A 22,809-nucleotide genomic window follows, 5' to 3' on the forward strand; every position below is an offset into this window, starting at 1 on the left:
CCTATTGCTGTTAGGAAAATCAAATCCCCTGTATTCCAACTGAGTTCAGGAACTCTCTAAATTTACATTGCCTATGAACAGTTTTGCCTCAGTCAGTCATAAAAATGAATGAGTTTATTTACTAGATCTGGTTTAGAGGGTGGTTTGAGAGCATAGATGTGAAGAGCAGTTTGGAAGTATGCAGCAGAAATGTTTAGGGTATGGCTTACTCTCACTTCCCAGTTACTTCCTTTTCTGTGCAGGTACACAGAGTCCTCGAACTTAATACGCATGAATGTAGGGTTACTTAGGAGATGTTGGAGTTCACTAGCACAAGCAAGGTTGCTGCTGTCAGTTGATTTGACACAATACAGTAATTGCTCTTACACTACAAATGTTGTCTCCTTGGTCTGTGGAGTCAAGATTGCCTGCCGTTAGCCAGCATCGTTGAATTACCAGTAATATTTCTTGCCTTTTAAAAATATTTTTAAGCCAATTCTTCTTCTTCAGGAAATAAAATTATTTTTTATTTTGTGTTCTGGGCAGAAATCTGAAGTTTGAAAATGATAGAAGAACTTTTTGCTCTTAAGGAGAAATGACTTGCAGCTTCACATAAAATATTCCTCATTTCTTCTTCGTCTTGAATAATCATCTCCTTAATTGTTTTAAACCATTGCTTTTATATTTGATACAGTGCAGTTCGGGGTCATCTTCAAAAGAAGGGATTCAGTTCTACGTGTACGGAGGTGTTACACTTCCTGTTCCTTAGGCTAGGAAGGATACAAGTTGGACTCCTCTGAGACAGACTGATTCCTCCTTTAATTTCAGAGTTCTTGAAAGAGTTGTTCTTCATTTTGGTCTTAAACTAGGATTAGGCTGTTGACACATAGCGAAGGAGAACAGCTTTTAAAAACAAGAGGTAGCAGATTTCACCTTGTTCTTTTGCATGTTCTGTGAGAGTTTACTTAGTGGTGCAATTAATATTGTTTTATATAAAATCCGATTCTGTACAACAGCACATTATGTATACCATGCAAGCCATCTTACACTGCAGATATAGATAGATATATTTATGCGCAGAGAATATGCATACAGTAATATATTATACCTTAATCAGTTTGCTACAAATGGTAGCGATCCTTCTGTGCTTGCCTTAGATCTGCACGTGAGCTTCGGAGGAGCCCCAGACAGGAGTATGGAGGTTGAGTCCGTTCTGATACCAATAAGCCTGACTTTCCCCAGCAGTTGAGATGAGGTGTTGAAGCCATCCATCTAAATACATGTTGTAAGATTGTTTGCCTTTCAAGTTTGGAGGTAGTTATCTGTAAGTAATCACTGGGGATGAAATCTTGGCCCTTGGTCACTTCTTAATAAGATCGTTATTAAGGCAGAGTGCCTGTTACTTTAATAGGGTTGAGAATCTGTTCTGGGGTTAAGTAAAATGAATGTGCCATCAGGAAGAAAGAAGTGGTGAGAAGCTGGTTGTTTGAAATGTCATTTTGTTAATTTGGATGTGTTGGTAGCTTGGTATGCTGCACTAAAATTAGACTGTATAAATAAGCAACCTTGCTCTCCTCAAAAGAAAAGAGATTGAAAACATAATATAAAATCCAGTTTAGCAAGATAGTGTACGTTTAAAATCCGTTCTAGTAGGTGCACTATAAAATGAGCGTCACAATAAAATGAAGAGTGATGGGTGGAAGGTTTCAGTGATCATACGAGAGCAGTGTTGAATGTTTGAAATTTTATTGTTGGAATAAGTCTGTTGTCTTCAGCCACACTTAAGGTGTGGTTTGAACAGTTAAGTAGCCTTTAAGAAAGCCTCCTCCCCCAGTTGCAATATTTTTCTCAGGCTATCTTTTTTCCTTTCTGTCTCTAAAAATGTACACTTAAGGAGTTACAACTAAAGCTTAGCATGGTGACTTTGTCAGGGGACTGCCCGAGGAAGGGTTTAAATTTTACAGCTACATAATCTTTCTGGCCGTAGCCAAGATAAAGATCTAATATAAAATCACTTTGGACTGTAATGCTTTCCCTAAATGAAATGAAGGCGTTAACTTACTTGATTTGATACACTTTACCCTAGCTTGTAAAGCTGGGAGGAAGGTGAGGTAAACTTTAATTAAAACTACAGCACAGATGCCTTCTAGCACTGTACCCTGTACCTTGCTAGGACTGTACAGTAAGCAAAATAAAATGTACCTCGCAGCCGAGGCAGCAGGCTGGAGCCGTGTTCAGTGAAAGTAATTTAATTAGTGTTGATCATGACTCCAGATGATGGTGATTTGATAAGGAATAATTTAGTACTTAACAGCCTTTTACATGCACCAACTCCATGTGGGAAGGTAAAGCAAATTGCACAAAATGAATGTGCTGCTTTCACTTGTGCCTGTGCCAGTGAGCTGGAAAACTGCCTGTTAGCAGACGTTCAGGCTCTCAGCGCTGTGATGAAATACCCAGCTAGTTCTCCGCACAGGGCTGTAGTGTGGGAGTCTCTGTACTCCTGTTATTTAAAAATAAATAAGGGAAATAATTTTTCATAACAGATTAACTCCGAGGAAGTAGCAAAGTTAAAATAAAAAAAAAATACAATAAAATAAAAAATAGAGCAGCATGTGGCCTTTGTGCGAATGTGTGATACTGGCTTTAAAAAAGAGTCTTGCTGCAGTTGTGTTTTAATCTTCTGATTCAAGTCAAAGAGATCGCCTACCGTTGAATGGGAGCCACCATCCTGGAGTTGTGGGGCCCATCATACACATTAAACATGCAGTGTGGATTATCTGACCAAGACATGCAAGGAGAGCTAGCAGTAAAAGTTCACTAGCAAAAACCCAAAACAGGCTACTGGATGCCAGCCTGCTTTGTGATTACGGTGGAAAGCTGACTGGGGTGCATTTTGCTGTATTGTTAAATTTCAGAATCTTTATTCAAGATGTCCATATTGTCTTTTATTTGAGTGCAAGTTCAGACAGTTTTATTCAGAAAGAGTTCTTTCCGTGTTGTGATGTTTACTACTTTTCATCTCTGTTTCTTAAGTGACTGTGCCATGCATATGTATTTGTGTACCTCTTCTACTATCTACTTTTCTTTTGTAATCTTTACAAATAATTGACTGTTAACCACCAAATATAATAGCTGGATAGCAGTTTTAGAAGCAAATCTTGTGAGTTTTGTGAAAACATGTGGCAAAATGACATAGTGCTATCTTGTAGATGTCTCAGCTGAAAGGCAGTAGCAGAAGCTGTCATATAATAGGATGCAAGGGGACTCATTTGTGAGAGAATTCTCTGAACGTCACCCAACCATGGGAAAACCCGTGGTGAGAATCTGGAAACCAGGTCTTACAGATACTAATAAATCAGGGTTTATTGGTTCCGATGCTCAGTTCTTAGGCAGCATTTCATTTACCTCCCCTTCCTCACTGAACACTGTGTATCAATGCAGGTGCATTAGTATTGGAAGATATACGGTGTGTAGCAAACTGTCTTTCCTAAGTTCAGGTGCAAGGGAAGGGGCAAGATGCTACTTGATGGTACATAATAACGGCCTGGTTTTGTGCTCAGGTTCTCCAACAGGGACTTCTACACGTATGTGGATTTCAACGAAGGTGCAAGTGTCTGTATTTAACTGGAGTGTGGTGTTCAAATGGTGGTGTTTTGGTGACAATGTCAAAAACCCATAATAAAATTGATCTCTGAATCGGAGAATTCAAAAATGTATTTGCAACTTCATTTTATTTAAAACTTGAAGGGTGTGCTTTCAAGCTGTTACATACCTGTCTTTTAGTCCTTTGTCCTCCTAGCCACTTAGTTTAGATTTGTCTGTGTCAGGTGAACTTTGAATTTTCTTCTGCTTTAATTTTGTTTAAGGTTGGATATCAAATAAGGAAAGCTGGCTGGCTTAAACTAATATGCTGGTTAACCTTGTCTTCACCTTTGGCCTTTTTCTTAATTCAGACCAACTTGTGCTTCTAATTATTGCTGCGTTTCTGTCACACTCCCTCTGTTCTTTTTACCTTTTTAAAAAGTACGAGTAATTCTTTTTTCCTAAGTATATGTCTGTATCACATTTACTGTTGACTTTGGTGAGGCCAGGATTTTATCTTGTGTATTTTTGAGAAAAATTTCTAAAGCTCTTTCTTGGGTATTTTTTTTCAGACATTACTTATAACTAAAGGTGCATGTAATCATCCAGCTTCATATGTGTCACTGCAAATTTTCATGCATTCTGTGGGACAGAAAGATTACTGATCGTACAGTTGAGTCGGAGATAGGAGAAATTTATTTTGGAGTCATTTGTGTGGCACTCTTTGAAGTGAACTACTATTGCATTTATAGCTAAAAGCTACCTCACTAATATTGCTTAGAAACATTTGGTGCCTGGGAAGTATTTTGCCTCTGACAACATTTACAGTAGTTAAGCCAGATATAAGTGGGCTGTTATTTTCCTGCTAATGAGATGGGATCCTGGCCATCATTCTATTAAACAATAAAAGCGCTAATAGCCAATGTGAAGAATCCCTGGTGTCTATTTTTCAGTTGACACCCAAAGAAATATTTAAAATGTTTATTTCCTATATTGTTTTTAGTATTACAATGGTTTAATTAATCATGTGTTTAATTAGCAGTGTCCAGCTTACTTGAGAAAGCTCCTTGTTAATATTGTACTTGGGTTTTAATTACATTTTCATTCTCTTTCCAGTGGCATTTCATGGTCTCCCTGTGAAAATCAAGAAGGAACCCCATAGCCCATGTTCAGAACTTGGCTCCGCTTGCAGTCAAGAGCAACCATTCAAGTTCAGTTATGGGGAAAAGTGCCTGTACAATGTCAGGTAAAGCAATCAGGAGCATGTTTGCAGTGAGAACTGCTGATTTAAATGAGGACTGACTAAAGAGTAATAAAACCATAATAGAGATCTTATAAAAGTTACCTCTTCAGCAGATAACAGACTGATGAGATAATGCATTTAGCTGATGAACACTGATGGAGTTGTTTACAGTTGTATCAAATACTTACATAACCATTTAAAAGCGGTGTTTTTCATCAAAACGTGTAATCTCCATTCCTTCTCCATGGGAGACAGCCAGAGTTTAAAAACCCAGGGTGCAAGTGTGAAACAGAAGGAAGGAGTGTCTTGTTTTCTGCGATTTGTGTTGAAAATACTTTCAAAATGCATTACACATACTAGGAAAGAGGGAGAGATCTGCAAGAGATTGGCACATCTGAGCAGCACACTAAGTATTTGATAGGGTTCGCAGACATTATATGTGCGTATTTGTGGGTGATTACGATTTTAAAAAGTATTTCATTAGGCTCTGCATCTCTGTTACCTATTCAAAATCAAGTTGTCTTTTATAGGGATAGATAACACAAGCTTTATTTATTTGTGGGTTGTGGAGGGGCTTAACACCACTGCATTGTTTATTGACTTTCTTTTGGTTTGCACTCACATGTCACTTCTTTCTTTAGTGTCAGCAGTGAAGGATTTCTTATTGACATTTCAGTCTATTTTAGAATCTTTCATCTAGCTTGTGAGTTTTTATTCTCATTAATGTACTACTAAAACTTAGCACTTGAACCATTTACATTTCAGTTTTGGATATGAAAGGGGGAAAAAAAAAGACTAGCACCTTTGCCAGTCATAGGAGAGTGGTTTTGATTTCAAAAATCAAATGCATACATTGATGGATTTGATGCGTGCTAGGGAACCTGACAGGAAAAGTATGCAAGCTTGTGCTTACTATCTGCCTAATGTCTGCATTTTCCCTGTTTAGAGAGAGAGAGAGATGATCAAAGTGTGCTTAAATCCTTTCCTGATTTGGAACACCTTTGAAAATAGCATCTGTGTATTTGCATGACCAGCACTTTATTTTGGAGAGAGAGAAAAAAACCCCAAAACAAACTGTGTTGGGAGAGGCTGCTGACATCCTAGTGTGGGTAGCTAAGCCAACATACCATTGTTTTTCTGGGTCAGATCCCTTCCCTCTAGCTGTATTGTTTTACTGTCTCACTTCGTGGTTTGTGCAAGCTCTAAAAAAGTCTTGACAGGCACTGCCAGCTCTTTGTGCTCTAGTCCAGGTGCTTCTGCTTTTATGTATTTTGTATGTCTCCTGTTAGAATGTCACTGTAAGACTGAATCCTTTAAAAATACATTTCTGTGCCACAGAGAAGAAAATAGTGTGTTGAACCACTTGCCTCTAACATGATTTTTTATGTGCTCTTTGCAAGGTAAAGTAGGGAATTCCTCTTCCCCAAACTGATTAATAAGGTAACTATAATAAAAAGCTTATAAATGTGAGACTTGGGTTGTTGTTTTTTTTCTGTGTGGATGCTATTTTTTTTTCCAGAGAAAATAACCTGACCTTCTTTCCCCTTGCCTTACTGATAGTGCCTATGATCAGAAGCCACAAGTGGGAATGAGGCCCTCCAACCCACCAACGCCATCCAGCACTCCTGTGTCACCGCTTCACCATGCCTCCCCAAACTCAGCTCAGACTCCTAAACCTGACCGGGTTTTCCCTACCCATCTCCCTCCGTCCCAGTCCATTCAAGACAACAGCTTCCCTATGGACCACAGGTAAAACACAAAACACACAGGGGATCCATGCAGAAGGCATTTCAGTTGTGGCTGCAAATTTCTCATATAGGGTAGCACTGGCTTCCTGCCCACAACTCTTCCCTTTTGGTTTGGGAGACCAAGGTTAAAGCCAGCAAGGTTCAGAGTGGCAGAAATATGTGTGCTTTATGAATGGCTGGAATCCGACTTAATGGATTTCAGTAGGAGTTCATATTGGCAGTGACAGACTTTTAATGGTCTGCTTCTGTCTCATGAGGGAGATTATGGGGTGCTAGATAACCTCATCTAGGCTCCCTTAAGGTCCCACAAAACATTGGACCACGTGGTCTTTCAAGGTCCCCTCTTATCTAGGCTGTTCTGTGATTCTGTGATTCATTTGAGGCTATTAAGAGCTAGGAGGTAATGAAGTCACTAGCAGGCATGATCCTGGCTATAAATATCTGGCCTCTTGCTAAGCAGTTCACCTATATAAGACATAAGTGGCCATGTTATGGTGTTACTGCTTCAGAATATTCTTTGGAAGGGTGGATCATTTTTCCAACCCCTTTTGAAATATAACATTTCAAACAAAATAAGATGCCAATGTAAACTGTGCTTAAATAACATTAGTCTGAGTAAAAGCCACAAGAGCTAGAGACTAGAATTAAAGCTTACACTGTCCTTAAGTCACCCTGTTTTGTTTTGATGTTAGAAATCCCCAGACAACTGTCTTTCTTAGATCAGTTTTGCAGCAGATACGCTCAATGGATTTCCCTGATTTTTGAGACCAAACACTTGTTTGTGGAATTCTAGTTATCCTAACCTTTATTGCATGAACCTGTTTTGTGTCTGTTGTGTTGTGTGATTGCTCTGAGAGTTTAAAATTTCAGCTACATCTAGAGAGAGATGTACGTTCAGAAACTCAACTTAGCACTTAAAAATTATCAAACTAAGAAGCACCTGAAAATAAAATCACAGGTGTTGGGAGTGAGATTTGCATGCTTCTGCTCTAATAAGGGCTGCTGTCTACAGGGATTTGCGCACATCGCTTCTGAAGGGGGTTACTAAGGTTTATGTTGCTGTTTTGTGCTCTGCTGAGATATTTTTAAGTATCACCCAAGGTTCTCTACAATCCCTCCCAGCAATGAAGAAACACTGAATCGGCCCCTTCAGCTGCCATAGTCACCATCTTTTCTCCTTCCACAGACTGTGGTCTAACCACGCAGGCCCCCAGTGAAGCCAAGCAGCGGTTGTGATTTACAGGATGGTGGATAAACATGTTTCTCTATATACACCAAAGTCAAGTTGTCAGGAGACTGAAATCTCCAGAAGCTAAATGGCTTCTGTGTAAAGAGCAGTAGTAAGATTTTTCACATGAAAAAGATCTTTTGTTTTAGAGCAACTTGTGAAAAGAGTATCGAAGCTGTATGTCAGCCCTTACTTGTTTTTTTTTAATAGATATTTGTATACACCTTATTGTATTTTTCTATAGTTGTAACACTTGCTCTGCACAAGCTTTGTAGGCTATTTGAATGATTCCTCTTCCCCCTGCTGTCTTTGATATTCATGTTCTTTAGGGCATTTTGCACTAATACTTCCTTTCTGTGACAGAACATCAGGTGTTCTAGTGAAGTCCAAAACAGCTGACTCAGGCCAAAAAAATCTCATTTTTCTCCTTTTTAAAAAACACGGATACAATTGTAGTGGAAGATATTTTTCCCCATTTTCTTATTTATTTTGTATCTTCTCACTTTGAGTTGTTTGAAGCAAATATGTGCTTCACATTTTTGTGAAATTCAGATCTTCCTGATTTACAAGGTGATATGCTACTACAATGAGTGTATTCAGAAAATGTCATTTAAGCAAGTGACCTGCCTATGTGAGTTCATATATAAATCTATAACTCAAGGCATCTTTCTTTAGAACATGCATTGATGACAATAAGATGCCATTAGTATCTAGAACGTATAGTCCATACATCTTCATACAGGGCATGAATATATGAACGATAAGTGGTCCTAACAAGTACCAACAGGAATCAAATCCACTTGTATAAACAAATGGCTTGATTCCATACAAAGCTTCCAGTACAACAAGTATTATTAACTTCCTTTGAGGCTTTGTGAGTGAGCCTGTTTCTTATTTTAACTTCAAGTTGCAATTTTCTGATTCACTCCTTGACAGTTCTTAATGATAATTTCTGCTTCTTTTTTTGGCTAATGAAAAAAGGAAAAGAGGGAAATGAATGCAGTGCCAGTCAGCCTAACTGTTTCATAATACATTTGAGTTTCTAAGTTTATTTTCTGCAGGTGTAGGTGGAATTGCAAAACCCAATGTTACAGTGCAGTACTCTTTTCTACTGCAAAATATAATATTTACAGCAGCATTAAAAAAACCACATTTTGTCTCTACTACTACGTCGTAATAGTTTTAATCTCTGTAGCTTCCACAGTATTTGTAATCAATCTATGACAGTAAATATTTGTCTGACCAAGTTCGCAGCAGTATTGACAGATGTTAGTGGAGTTTAAATTGTTTCAGAAACATGTACTACATGAGTTGATAGTCAAGGTTTGTATTGCCTGTGCAATCGAACCCCTGCATTCTCCACTCACCCAGTTTTCTCCAAGAAGGTATCTGCTTTTGCTTGTGTGAACTAAAGTGCAGGAAACTGAAGAATGAATAGTTCTTGATTTTTTTCAGTGTGATAGTTAGAAGCTTGCAAAGAAAGGCACAACTTTTTTGGAAAAAAAAAAAAAGGTCATGAGTGATAACAGGATGACTAAGCAGTTTGTTGCAAGAATGTTGCATCTGCTGTGGTTTAGTGCAGACACTATTACTACAGTGATGGTTACCATTACTGCGGTAACTTGCAGGAGATGAGCGGAAGACTGTGCAGATCATTTGGGTGCATTGGGAAAATAGCATCCTTTTATTCTTCTCTATGCTTCTGAACCTGCAGATGTTCGAGTAACTACATTGAGGCCATTTAATTGAGGTAGATATGTTTTATGGAAGAAATAGCAAGCATAGGTTCTTGAGTAGTTTGCATGTAAACAAAGGTACTTTAAAACTGAATTCTCAGATTTTATGCCTACTGAAGAGTGTGTGGGAGTAGTGAATGGCAGCATGGCTTGTATAAATTACTTCCTTCATGTGGAGATGACCAAGGGATTAAGTTAAGGCAGGAGGGGAATACTTAGGCATTGTTTCTCTTGGCAAAATTTGTACCCTCTCCTTTTTCTGAGGTGCTTAAAATCCCTTCCCATTAGAGCTGGAATGCAGTGCCAGCCTTGCAGGTAAATCTCCCATGGCACTATCCCTGAGAGGGCAGAACTGTAAACTTATACTCTGGAATGATTCCCAACATTATGGCAAACAGGATTCTTTATTCAAAATGTTTGTATTTGTTGTGGTCAGAATGTAACGGTAAGAAGAGTAAGAGTAAGTTAGAGTATAAGCAATATATTGCTAATACTTGTGGAAAAACAGAGGACTCCACCTAAGCCTCCTTCATGTTTCTATGGTAGGATGTCAGTTTTTCTACTGGTTTGAAGCTGGTGCATTCACTGTTTGCCTCTTCTGTTGAGAGAAGAAAGCAAAGAGAATGGTGGTGGGTTCAAGTCTTAGAGCTGGTATTAATAGGTGGGGGGTTTTGTTTCTTTGGTTGTTGCTGTTCTGCAATGCAAGTGATCCTGATGGAAGCACTTGGCATGATCATAAGCAATACAGCCACTGACCATGACCTGTGAAGAACTTTCGGACATGGAATGTATCTCAAGTCCTTTACACAATCTCTCTAACTTCTGTCCTAGATTTCGCCGCCAGCTCTCTGAACCTTGCAATTCTTTCCCACCTTTGCCTGCAATGCCAAGGGAAGGACGTCCAATATATCAGCGCCAGATGTCTGAGCCAAACATCCCTTTCCCACCTCAAGGTTTTAAGCAAGAGTACCACGATCCAGTTTATGAACACAACGCCATGGTTGGCAGCGCAGCCAGTCAAAATTTCCCCCCTCCTCTGATGATTAAACAGGAACCTAGAGATTTTGCATACGATTCAGGTAGGTGAGACTCTGTGTTTAGTTCAAGTCAGTGCTATCAATGTTTTGGTCATGTGAATTGAAACTTGCTCTTTTGGCTTCTAAGTCTCCCGAAGTAATTTATGTCTATGATACCTTGAAAAGTAGTAGGATTGCTACATAGTACAGTGTGACTTGTGCCACTTTTACTTGCTCTGTAATGAATTTAATTTGTCAGAACTCTCTGTCCAGAAAGTACACAGGTTAAAGAAGCCAGAGAAGAAAAAATCATGGGTGCAAAATTGAGCTTTGCCTAAGAGGGAGGCTTGTTCTGTACTATCTCATCTCTGACCTCTGAATTTGTGTGCTCTGTTTTACAAGCTCTTTCATTTGTCTGCCAGAAATAGAGGACTCTTTCTCCTCTTGCTTGCACAACTTTAAATCAGGAGTAACTCCACTGAAGTGGGGTTTATACAGCTATAAAACAAATGAGGGAGAAGAATCAGCCAAATTGGTGTCAGCTTCTCAGTTTGTGCATACTGCTGTGCTTTGTGGAGGTATATAATCTGTGATGCCAGGTTGCTGATGTAGAGAATACGCTGTTGCTATTAATAATGTTTATTATGATTGTGCTTATAGGGCAACTAGGATAGAGCCTTATTGCGCTATGGACAGTACAAAACAGAGGAGGTGGTGGCAGAGCCTGCTCTCAATAGCTTCTGGTAAAAATAGAAAAGATAAGCATTAGAAGGAATAAAAACATAAATCAAGGGAATGACATTGTAGATGTTTGCCGTGATTTAAACATAATATTTACATTATACCTGGGAGAAGAGAGATAGAGAATTGGGGAAGCAAAATAGGAGTTTAGTAATGAGTACTAAGTAACAAGGAAAAGGAAGCTGGAAGAGTGGTATGGAGAGAAGCAGGGATTAAAACAGCAGGGATTGGGCTAGGTGGGGTAAACAGTTGATCGGTATGGAGCCAAGAAAAGGCAAACAAAACACATTGTCCAGTTTTGGTGTAAGTGATTTCTACAGCTTCTCTTCAGTCTCTGCCTCTGTCCTACTTTGTGTGTGCCACACTGTTGAAAGGGAGGGATTTCAGTGACTCCTTACTGTACTTATAGAGGAGGGTAAATTGCTTTTGTACACACGCACGCTGAGGTGGGCTGAGGGAATGGGTGTCCCTCTCTGCCATAAGTCTGACTCTCTCTTCTGGGTGCTGCCGTACCTGCAGTATTTTCCTGCTGGTTCAGTCCCTGGCTAGACGCTTTTGCAGTTTATTTCCCAAAGGCTACATGGCAGCTGAGTTGAAGTCTCCTTTGAAAGTTTAGCCCATGATGAACTATCTTGCCATTTGATACGGTGGAGGGCTAGGTTTTGTTATCTTCTCTGTAACTAACTCAACATTGTCTACTTAGTGGGGTATTTTGTGGTATCGTTAACGTAAAGTGCTTGTTTTAGAGTTGATCCCTACGTTAGAACAGGGGAATTTGAAAGTAGAGCTTCTTTCTCCTTTCTTATTCTTGACAAGCAAAGAACCAATCCGTACGTAAATTTGAGTTAGATCTATACAGGGAGGGGAAATGTTTCTCCAGGATGAAGTATAAGGCAAGATGAAAATGAGTTCATATTATAAGGATCAAATCTAAAGCTCAACCCCATTCATGGATGAAGGTTCCGAGATGCATGGCTTTGGCAGTCGCGTATCTTTAGTCTTACAGAGCAGCGTGAGAGAGACTGTCTGCATAGTTAATGTGGTAATGGATAATAAATGGGGGACTGCAGCTTCAGGCACTGCCAGTCCCTTGCAACCTTCACAAGCACTGTTATTCATCCTGCTAAGTTAAAGGCTGAAAAAGGCCCTTTTGTAAGTATGCTTCATATTTGGCTCGGAAGTGGAATCTCCTTATTGCATACTGTTACTTTTAAATCTAGGTTGGCTGCTGTTGTTCATCTTTCTTTGGAATATTCTTCATGGAAAAAAGCAGGAAATTTTATTCTGGAAGGAAGATGTGCAAACTTGTGTCCAATCCTGTCATTCCTGGGGTTTTTTTTTGTGACAGCAAGAACAACATTCCACTTTATAGTGATTACATTAATGCAAAATTTTTGTTTCTTTTGTAGATGAATAATTAGTTTTTAAAAATGTAATAGCTGTGTAACCAGTGGTCATGAAAAATTAATCTGTTGGTATCAGGAAGTACTTTTATTGGCCTCAGAATCACTGCATTTAAGTTGACACATCTGTACACTCCATAAATTGCAGTCAGCAGTTGTGGTCTGTTGATATTTTGTCTTGTTACCATCTGTTCTCTAGAAACCATCATTTTCCATCCTTGCTAAGAGTACATTAAATAACCCCTTAGGAAACATAATGTATTTGTCACTGAATCATTGATTTCATTTTTCACCTATGGATATTCAGGGAGAGAGGAATGCCAGAGTGAAAAGTCTTTTTTTTTTGCATGGTATTTTATTGCAGCTCAAATAAGAATATAGAAACATATTTAAAAAGTTCATTGTAATACACTGAGATGTTCCTTTTGGGATGTTTTAGAAAGAGCCTCATAAAAGTTCATTGCTTTTGTGCACTATACTTTTATACTTTGTAGGAAGCTGGTGAATGAAAAGCATTACTATGGAGTGATTATAACTCTATTAAAACATGACATTAATTATGACATGGGAAATGGCAGATCAATTAGTTGTAATTGTAATTGCAGGTATGCAATTTCTACTGCAGAATGTTTGAGATAATGGAAAAAGAAAAATGTCAACAGAGTAGAAGCTCTTCCTTATCCATCCGCACTTCTAGAAGTCACAGTGCATCATACATGTTCAATCAATCAGACTTTATTTTCTGCCACAGGTTTTTTTTTTTCACGTGGCTGCCAGTCAGATGTATTTAGTAGATCTAGCAACTTTTAAGCACTAAGATGCAGCCAAGGACATCTAGAGCTTTGAGATTTTGCATCATTAATGAATATACTCTAGAAGGCTTCCCAAGACCTTTGTTTTCAAGGGCTAATAGTGGACGTTTCTGTACAGTTAGCACTTCTAGAATTCAGTTCATGAATTCAGGTACTTAAACGAAAAGGCCAGACTTGAGATACCTCATCTATTCTGGGCCCTATTTTTAAGTAAGATCTTTGCAGGCTTGATCTTTCCTACTTAATGTAGTGTATTTGCAAATATACTAAGGTATGACTCTAGCTATGAGTGTATCAATTAATACTAAAAATTGGTTTTAAAATTATGTCTTAAATTATTAAGTTTAAATCTCATATTTTGCTTTGCCCAATTGAAATAGTTATTTTCCTTGGAAAGTTGTTTTGTGACCACATCTTTGGTAACTGAAATTTGTTGCATGGTGGTGTTAGAGTTGAGTAGAGGAGGAATTACTCCTTGCATATACTTATTACTGATTGCCAGGAATTTACCTATTGATATCTAGATAGATTCAGTCTTTCCTGAGCAGTTAAGAAGCATTAGCAGGGCTATTCTTAGCATTAGATTTCAGAGTAGCCTCATGATTAATACACTTGAATAGAACTTAGAAGATTTGAATTCTTGCCCTGTCGCTCCCAAAATCTTCCTCCAAAACTAGTCGCATCACTTAAAGATTGAACTATCCATGTCTTGCTTTCTGAGTAGCTCATCCCTTTAATTCCTGATGCAATAAATACCTTGTGTTGACATGTGAGAATGAATGGGGATCTGCCCCTCTGGAAAGAGATGAGCAGAGGCAGAGACACACAACAGATATAAACACCAGTTTATTTTGTGTACCCAGTTAGGACTGGATAATTTTTAAAGAACATTGTTGATTACATATGTTCAAAGCTGAACTCCTAGGGACTGCTTTTGTATTTCTAGGTGAAGAAATATGGGAACATCAGATTACGGTCTCTGTGTAAGCACTGCAAAAACAAGAAATGCACAGTACAAAAAAATCTGGCAGAAGTGACATGACTACTTTGGAAAACTTTGTTGGGGCTGCAGTGGGCTTTGTTGGGGCCTCAAATTGACCATTCAGCTGTACTAATCTTGAGGTCATCTTTTCCATTCTTGAAATGTTCTGCCTCGTTAAGTACACAACTTCCAGGCTCTGTAACAAATGAAGCAGGGGGCTCCACCTGCAAAGCTGTTTACAGCATGGGTCTCCCTCCTTCAGAGAGTTTTCAGCTGTGCACTCAAGAGACTGGAGTGCGGAGACAAAAGGCTGTATCATCATTCATTTGCAACAAAGGAGTTGTATCTAGGTTGCCCAGGAAGTTGTAATTATGACCCTTCTTAACTTCCTACGTTTGCTCTTACAGGTATAGGATGTTGTTAGCTTTCTACCATCCACGTTATAAATGTGTATTTGCTTAATGACCAGGAACAGAATAAAAAAGCAAGAGTCCTTTAAAATACCTGGTGTGTTGTTTTTCTGAAAAGCAAATCAATGCAAGTTAGTGTGGAAAAAGATCGCTAGTCGCATATTCTTCCCTAGAGAGCTGATGTCCTTAAATTTGGGGTTTTGCAGAACAACACAGGAGAATGTGTTCAGTTAAAATTTCTAGGGAAAAAATACTTCTTGGAAGTATATTTATTTGCAGATTGCCCTTTTTTCGTTTCTTTTTATAAACAACAGTTGGATATTCTGTTATACTTCTTGGAGGTGAAGTTTAAATATTTGGAGATGCTAGTATGAAGGAAAAAAAAGGAAATCTTAGCTATCCGTCAGAGTGAGTGCAGGTTTGCTTTTTCCAGGATATTCTCTAGTGCACTGACCAGGGCAGCATTTAGAATGACACAACTCGTGGTGGTTCTACTGCTGTTCTTAATTATATTGGCTAATCTCTGTATAGTGCTTTGAAAATGTAAAGCGCCATATGAGTGCTAAGTATTATTACTACAATTATTCCCCTGGGAGATTATTTCACAGACTAATAGACTTCACAGTTAAGAAATATTTCTTGATAGTAAGCCTAAATTTTCCCTTTGATCAGTTCCATTCCCTTGCTCATAGCTGCACCTCTTTGGCTCATCCTAAACAATTCCTTGGTATTAATGTACCATCTCTAAATCTCTGTAGACAGTTTGCATGTATACTCTTAGTCTGTCTGTGTGACTCGTTGTTGAGATCCTGTTTCATAAATCCTGCAGCTGCTTAATCTTTTCCTCAAATTCTCTCTAGACTTGTGTTTTTTTTTAATCAGGCTGCAAATATTTGCAGTATTTTTGAACATAAAATGCTCTGTGGAACAAAGCTGTCTCCATCCTTTTCCTGGATATGGTGCTTCAGTACGCACATCTCAAAACTACGTCTCCTTACGGCCTTAAAGAAATTCTTTTACACAGCAGTTCTCAATGAAAATCCAGCTGGCATAAAGGCAGGAGGGGAGAATGGAGGGGAGCGTGCTCTTTAGTTCAGTTGGTTTAAGAAGTCTCCCCGCCTCGTTTTTGGTTTTGCAGTTTTCCCGAGTCTCACTTCTGTGGTTTAAAATATTTCACCCTTTTGTTGCAGGAGCTTTCTTTGCTGTGTTGCCTCAGTGAACGAGCACAGATTTTGTTCAGTAGTTAAGCTGTGCTGCACTTTGTACTTGTTCTTAAAACACATAAACGCAAATCTGCTGTTGGATGGTATGACAGTAGAATATACAGGCATCTGAGGGGGAGACTTGGGAAGCTTGAACTTAAGAAGATTGCTATGAAAGGCAGATTTTTAACTTTTCACTTGCTTCCTATCTAGCTGATTTCCTCTGTTCACTAATTCTGTCACAAAGAAATCTGTAGTTAGCACAGAGTTCATTTTGTAATACGATCTTCATGAACAAAGGAAAACCTGAATACCAAGTTAATGTGAGCATATAAGAAAGAAGACCATACATCTATTTTTCTTTTCAAAGAAGACAATACGATCAGAAAAATTGTCCTGCAGTCCCTGTTTTTCAAAGAAATGGATAAATATCCTCTAAATCTACAGTTACAGTAAGTGGCACTGGCTAATGATTTGATTTGAGGATTGAGAGCGCAGTCTGGATTTACTCTTTGTGCATTAACGCAGGTCAAATGGACACAGGCTGCATTTTAAATCAGTAATGGAAGACTGAAGCCTGCCTTAAACCAATCACATCAGCCTTACCCAAGACCGATTGATCCCGAGAGACTGAGCCCTGTGAGCACGGCTATTATATGAATGGACTCTGTGCAGCCTGAAGTTTCATTCATAAAATGGATGCTGAAGGAGAAAAAAAAAAAAAGGAAGGGAAAAAAAAAGCCCCACACACACACCAATCCCTGGAATGTCCATTTATGCGGAGCTGAAGGGTGTAGTGTTCCCTCAGCTGCTGCTTTTGCCAGTTGCCTTAAAGTAATGATTAATGCTCCTTGGCCCTGCCTGCCTGTAACCGGACACCATTTATGGCCTTGGTGTGTTTCTAATGTATAGTGAATGAGAAGGCTACATTCTCAAATCAGAAACATAAACAGGAACTGGTTGGTCTGAATTCCATTCAAATATGTCACTTCAGCCGTGCAGTGTTTGTCCAACTTCGATTTTACAGGCAGGGGACGGGGTGGGGGAGAAAAAGCAACACAGAGCTTTTTTTGCAGTAAAATTACCAACAAAAGGAGTGAGGGAGAGAGAAAATACTGCTGTCTTTTGCTCAATTCAAAGGGAAGCAATGTTTAAAATACATTTTACAGTTACTGAGGTTAATAAAAGCAAATACATTATTTTAAAGTATGCTCAAAAGATCAGCTCCATGTGGAATTTCAATTCAGAGCTGAATGTATGAGCCTTTGTTTTCCTGTTCTGTATAAAAAGTTACGCATCGCCTAGACAGGCTGTTGACATCTGGTCTCAGAAAATGCATTAGATGTTGTCATAGATCTGAAAACCAAAGTTGTGGAAAGGAAGCTGTTCGCTTAAGGTTTTCTTTCTGTATGTGTTTAATAATTCCACTTAGACCTGAGCTGTTGCAGCCAAATCTAGTTCTCCAGTAGCTTTTTGTTAAGTCAGATGTAAGAAATTAAACTTAAGTTTATATATAAGTGCATATACATCTAGATTTTTTTTTTCCTAATTTATGGTATGAAGGGTAGTGACAGACAAAATTAAGAACAAAACTTTCCATTCTGAATGTTTTTTAAATGCATAGTGATTTCAGAAAAGAATACTTAATTTTTAGGTTGAGTTTTAGAGAAGATAGTGACTCTGTTTTCACCCATGTAACTTCAGCACACCTACATTTTTTATGCTAAACTTGCTAATGAAAAAATAATGCTGACTTTTGTATTGTCAGGATTTGACCAATTTGTAAATCTGTTGTAATTGCATAGCTTCTGAAGGGATAGTGCTTTTAAAGGTGGTTGGACTAAAACCTAATCCACCAGCATTTGAGTTGTGAAATAAGCTCAAGCGATTCCTGCATAGGGAGATTGTCATTAGTTCTAGTATTTCTACCTGGATGTCTCTTTTTGGAGAGACATACGAGTTTCCATCTAAATGTGTTCTGCACGTTTACAAAATGATAGGTTTCATGATCAAAAAGAATCATTTGGTACTTCTTATTGCAAAACACAGATCAGAGATTTTTCCTAGTGATGCCTGGTGCCACCTTAACCACTCATTGCGATCTAGTTTTAAAAACTGCCTTTCTTACCTAAAGAGCCCTGTCTGTTTTCCAGTGATTTCCTTGTTGCTCTTCACCCTTGAGCTGGTCAGAGCTGCTCAGTGGTGGTGAACAGCTGCTTTCCACTGTGAAGCTAAATGTGTTTCAGTGGTGGATGGAGCACTCTTCTGTAAACAGTTTGTCAGTGCTCTTGGAAATTGACGAACAGAGAAGTTACTTGCGGTGTGATTGTCATGTTTTAAATTTAAGCCCAAAAGTATGATGTGTTCTAGCATGGATGTTTTATTTTAAAAAAAGGCTACCTTTGTCTCTGTGCTTGGTAAAATACTTCTCCCACTGTACTGACAATGGCTGCAGCACCAGATCGGGCTGGCACGTGTGAGGGGTACCTGGAAACCCACCCAGCTACCCCAGGGGCTTGTGAGGGCCCTTCTTGTGCCTGGTAGCACAAAGGGAAAGACTCTGCATGTGCTGTGTTTCTTGCCTATGGGAAGACAAGTGACACAGCACATTTAAGTCTCTTTGTGTGGATATACCAACTCTGAATTGCTGAAATAGAAGCCAAAACCTGTGTAATTACTTTTCAGACCAAAAGGACCATTGAGGAGGATATGGTGTAAGTTAAATTAGAGGACTGGCTGTATCCACTGCCAGTGAAGTCCCTCCAAAGTTTTGGGGAACAGCTCCTTTGGAAACAATTCCTTTTGGGAACGGTTCTTAATATCACTTAGTTGGTAATAAAGCGTAAATTGGAGAAGGAGGCAGCCAAACAGTAAGAAGGTTCCAATTTTAGTGTGATTACTCTGTTTTACACTTGTAGGGCAGTAAGAAAGTTTCATGTAGGAGTTGATGAATTTGAGTGACTCATTAGCAGGCTGCTCACCAGTACACCGTACTGCTCACCCAGGCTGCCATGTGGAGACCAAGGCCAGGCAGGTGCCTCAACTTCTTCGCCCACTCTGTTTCAGGTTGTATGTGCCTTCTAAGCCTCAGTCTCCCTGTCTCTCTCTGCACATGCACATATGTAATGCAATACCTCTACATCACACTGCTTTGTCACATGCATGTGGGTAGTGTCCCCGGCCTCCAAATCTTCAGGTAATGTTGTTGAAGTGAACTAAAAAGTAATTCAGAGATAAAAGTGTAACGTAACAACGTACCCCTTAGTTAGAAAGGCTGTGTAAGGAACTGCTGAAGAATAAATCCTGGTTCAAGCTTCCAGTTCCTGCTTTGCTCTACTTCATTCAGGAGAAGACAGTCACTTCATCCCATTGCCTGCAGAAGCTTTGTCTTCCCTGTGCCTCACTTGGCTAGGGACACGGGCTTAAATTCTGTTTCTGTGGAGGGCATGACTGGGGGTCTGAAACCTGGTCCTGATCTCTGAAAAACAATGAGAAAAGAGGATTTAAGCATTCCTTGCCCACTTTGAGTTGTACAGGGCTGAGACAACATAGCCCTTTAAATTAATATGAAATACTTCCATACCAAGGGACCACTCAAGTATCTGACTCAATAATGAAACGTAGAACCTGTGCCTGCTAAATTCAGTAGCAGATTTTTCTTGTCCTGAGGAAGTCTGGGCTTTTTCTGCTTTGATGTATTTTTATTAAGGCACAGCAGAGCCTATTTTCAGTATTTCTCTCCATGACAGTCCCAGATGAGAAGACATTTCTGCAGTGCCTAGATTACACATAATTCTAAAATAACACCTACTGGGAAAAAATGGTTTCAAACCAACATGATGCCATATTGACTGCTTTAAGATGACTATGTTGCTGTTAGCAGGAGGAGTAATGAAGAAGCACATCTAAGTATTCCAAATTAATAATAAAAGATAAATTAATTTTTTAATGTTTCCATATTTTTATTTGGGGATTTTTTTTTAAAGGCACTCTGCTGTTCTTGAAATGATACAACTTTACAATGAATATTACTTCATTAAAAGTCTGAAATGAGCTGCTTATGTGTCCTAAATGCAGGCACATTTTTCTTCAAAGACTAAAAATTGTGAAAAGGTGGTAGAATCAGCCACCTCAAACACTTGGATCCTGCTCTGCAGGTATTCTGTGCCTACTTCTGTCTTCCTTGTTGTCTTGAAACAATGCTTTAAGAAAAAGAAAATACATAATTGCTCTGTAATTTCTGCACTAAAATGTTTTCTTTTGAAGTAGCTCCGCTTTGCTTGTAAAAATACTTCTGGGTCTTAGTCAAGCATTTAGTACAATTTGAAACTGCAATGCTAAATTTCATTGGTTGGACTCTTTATTAGATAAGGTAGAAATGAAAGCAGCAGGCAATTTAATTAGCAGTAATTTTTCTGGGCAAGTCATTACTTTGATGAACTTCAGAGCAATGTTTATGGCTCCTAATTAACCATGTTAGTCATTTGATTGAATAATCACTTTGGAAATGTTTCTACAATTTGATTAGAGTCTGACCCACTCTGATAGTCATAAATTAACTGATAGCACTTTAGGATAACAAGACTCTAGTTACTTTACGAGAAATAAACTCTTCCTTGCTGTATTTTTCGGTCCTCTGTGGACTGTTTAAGCACAAGCTAACCAGAAGATTAAGTAATGTTGGTACAAACAATGCTTGCCTTAAAAAGACTCCAGATGTTAATTATAATTGACTTAGGAACATGGGAGATGAAACCCCAAATTGGCTAAGAACTCGAGTTCTTGGATGAGTGCATAATTCTTTATTCCGTATACTTTGCTGTATCACTTTGCAGGAGTGGAGTTCATGAGTCGAAAAGGGCTTTGCTGCCAATACTAGTGAATTTTTACCTAAAATAGAAAATAGCATCTGTTTCAGTTCTACAGCTTCCTCTTTTTTTTTCCACATAGATTTTTCCATTCTCCTTAAAATTCAATCTACTTGGTAACATGAGTGATTCCTTGCAGGTGAACCACTACTTTTGTAGCCTTGATTTCTGGTCTATGGGGCTATATTTGATTGGGGTGATCAGTGAGTCATCGATTCCTGTGGCTGCTCAGAAGAGCTGCCTGAGACATTAGGGATTCTCGAGGCCTGAGCAGGCAGGCATTGAGCGTTTCCAAGAGAGGAGGAAATGAAGAGTTTGGCCCAGATGTGCAAGAGAGACTGTGGGCTGTTAAAGGAAACTTACTATTGCTGCCCTGTGTTTCGCTTGTTTTGTGAAGTCAGTGTAAAACTTCATTTTCTTATCCTGCCAGATCTTTGATACTCATCACTAGTCAGTGAACAGTGAAATTTGGAATTGCAGTCTGAAAGAGTCTGTAGGCAGTGCTGGAAAAATAATGTCTGCTCTTTTGACCTCTGTTTGCATCTCTTAAAGAGTTACAAGTTACTGGTAACAGATTGCATAGCTTAGGGTAGGAGTTTATCACAAGATCAAATAGACTTTGTCAAGCAAGCCTTTTGATATCCAAGAAGTGGGTTAAACATGGTCTAGGAGGACAAACATTTCTGGTGTATTTCTGTTTGCAAGTCTTTGTGCACAGGATGTGGCTACTTGGGGACAGTGCAAGACACACAGGGGAAAAATAGAAAGACATTTAAAGAACACCATTTTCATTAGTGTTGTTTGGTTTTTCTCCTTCTTCTTGCAGGTTAAAGATGGGGAATGGAAAATAAATGTTTGTATTACTTAGAATGTGCACAGAAATTTTTTTGGGGGGCTGTGTGTCATTTTTCGTTTTAGGATGTACAGGTGGAAGGTGAAATTGATGCATCTGAATTCCTAGATTAAATGCTTGGCAATTTCCAAAAGTGTCATTAACCCATCAAATCCTTACCCAGAGTCTAAAAAGCAATAACCTACTCTGAATTCATTCTGACATTCCTGGTATTAATATATAGAGTTTATAAGTCTTCAGTGTGATTGACAGGCTTTTCTGTGTAATTGATTAAAAACATTGAGTTGAATTAGTTACAAAAATAGCTATACAAGCACAGAGAGTGCTTGTGGAGTTTTTGGTTTATGAATGGTCTGAAGTGTAATTGTCATAGGAGTCAGCTATTAGCAAAGTTGATTGCAGTAAGGGTTTGAGTTCAAGTGCCTATGTTAGATGAGATCTATGATCCTGGAATTACGATTTTCTCCTCCACCATGCCTTGTGCATGCTGCTCCAAAAGGCTGACTGTGTGATTACAGGTTCCCCCTCACTGTAACTTGCATCTTTTTTGTTGCTTTTCTGCCTGCAGCCTGTCTCATTGATAACCTGCACACTTTTAATTCCAGACAGTCTTTTGACTAGCATTGTCATCTTCTCCTTTCAGAAGTGCCTAGCTGCCATTCCATTTACATGAGGCAAGAAGGCTTCCTGGCTCACCCAAACAGAACAGAAGTTAAGTTTTCTATTATGTATCGCTTTTGTACAAGAGAAACGTAAAAAAACTAAAAAGCCCGGAGGGATTTGGGGTTCACTGGTTTAGTTCTGCTGCTAGAAAGACTCACATCAGCTTTCTTTCCCTTCCCAGTTTTGAATTTCTGATGCACTGATTTTTCTGTAGCTTCTTTTAATGCCATAGTTTGATTAGGATAGAAGCAATTATATTATGAATTTACTCATTTTGCTTTTCAAGGCCTCTAGCAGTTGAAAGGAAGAGACGCTTTAAAAATCATCCATTTCACCCATT

General features: G+C 38.8%; 1 protein-coding gene across 4 annotated transcripts in view; it reads left to right on the plus strand.

Annotated features, from left to right (window-relative positions):
* The window catches only part of ETV1 (ets variant 1), a 64,596-nt gene that overhangs the window by 28,316 nt on the left and 13,471 nt on the right, over positions 1 to 22,809 (plus strand). For 3 of the 4 annotated variants that reach the window (XM_010180139.1, XM_010180140.1, XM_010180141.1), the window contains 4 exons: positions 4,681 to 4,810; positions 6,368 to 6,556; positions 10,351 to 10,598; positions 22,450 to 22,517. In XM_010180139.1, the coding sequence (XP_010178441.1) occupies positions 4,681 to 4,810; positions 6,368 to 6,556; positions 10,351 to 10,598; positions 22,450 to 22,517 (635 nt within the window). The remainder of the gene's footprint in view (positions 1 to 4,680; positions 4,811 to 6,367; positions 6,557 to 10,350; positions 10,599 to 22,449; positions 22,518 to 22,809) is intronic. The other variant, XM_010180142.1, reaches the window with a different exon arrangement.

Source organism: Mesitornis unicolor, unplaced genomic scaffold, assembly GCF_000695765.1.
Source record: "Mesitornis unicolor isolate BGI_N332 unplaced genomic scaffold, ASM69576v1 scaffold31222, whole genome shotgun sequence".
Classification (NCBI taxonomy): domain Eukaryota; kingdom Metazoa; phylum Chordata; class Aves; order Mesitornithiformes; family Mesitornithidae; genus Mesitornis; species Mesitornis unicolor.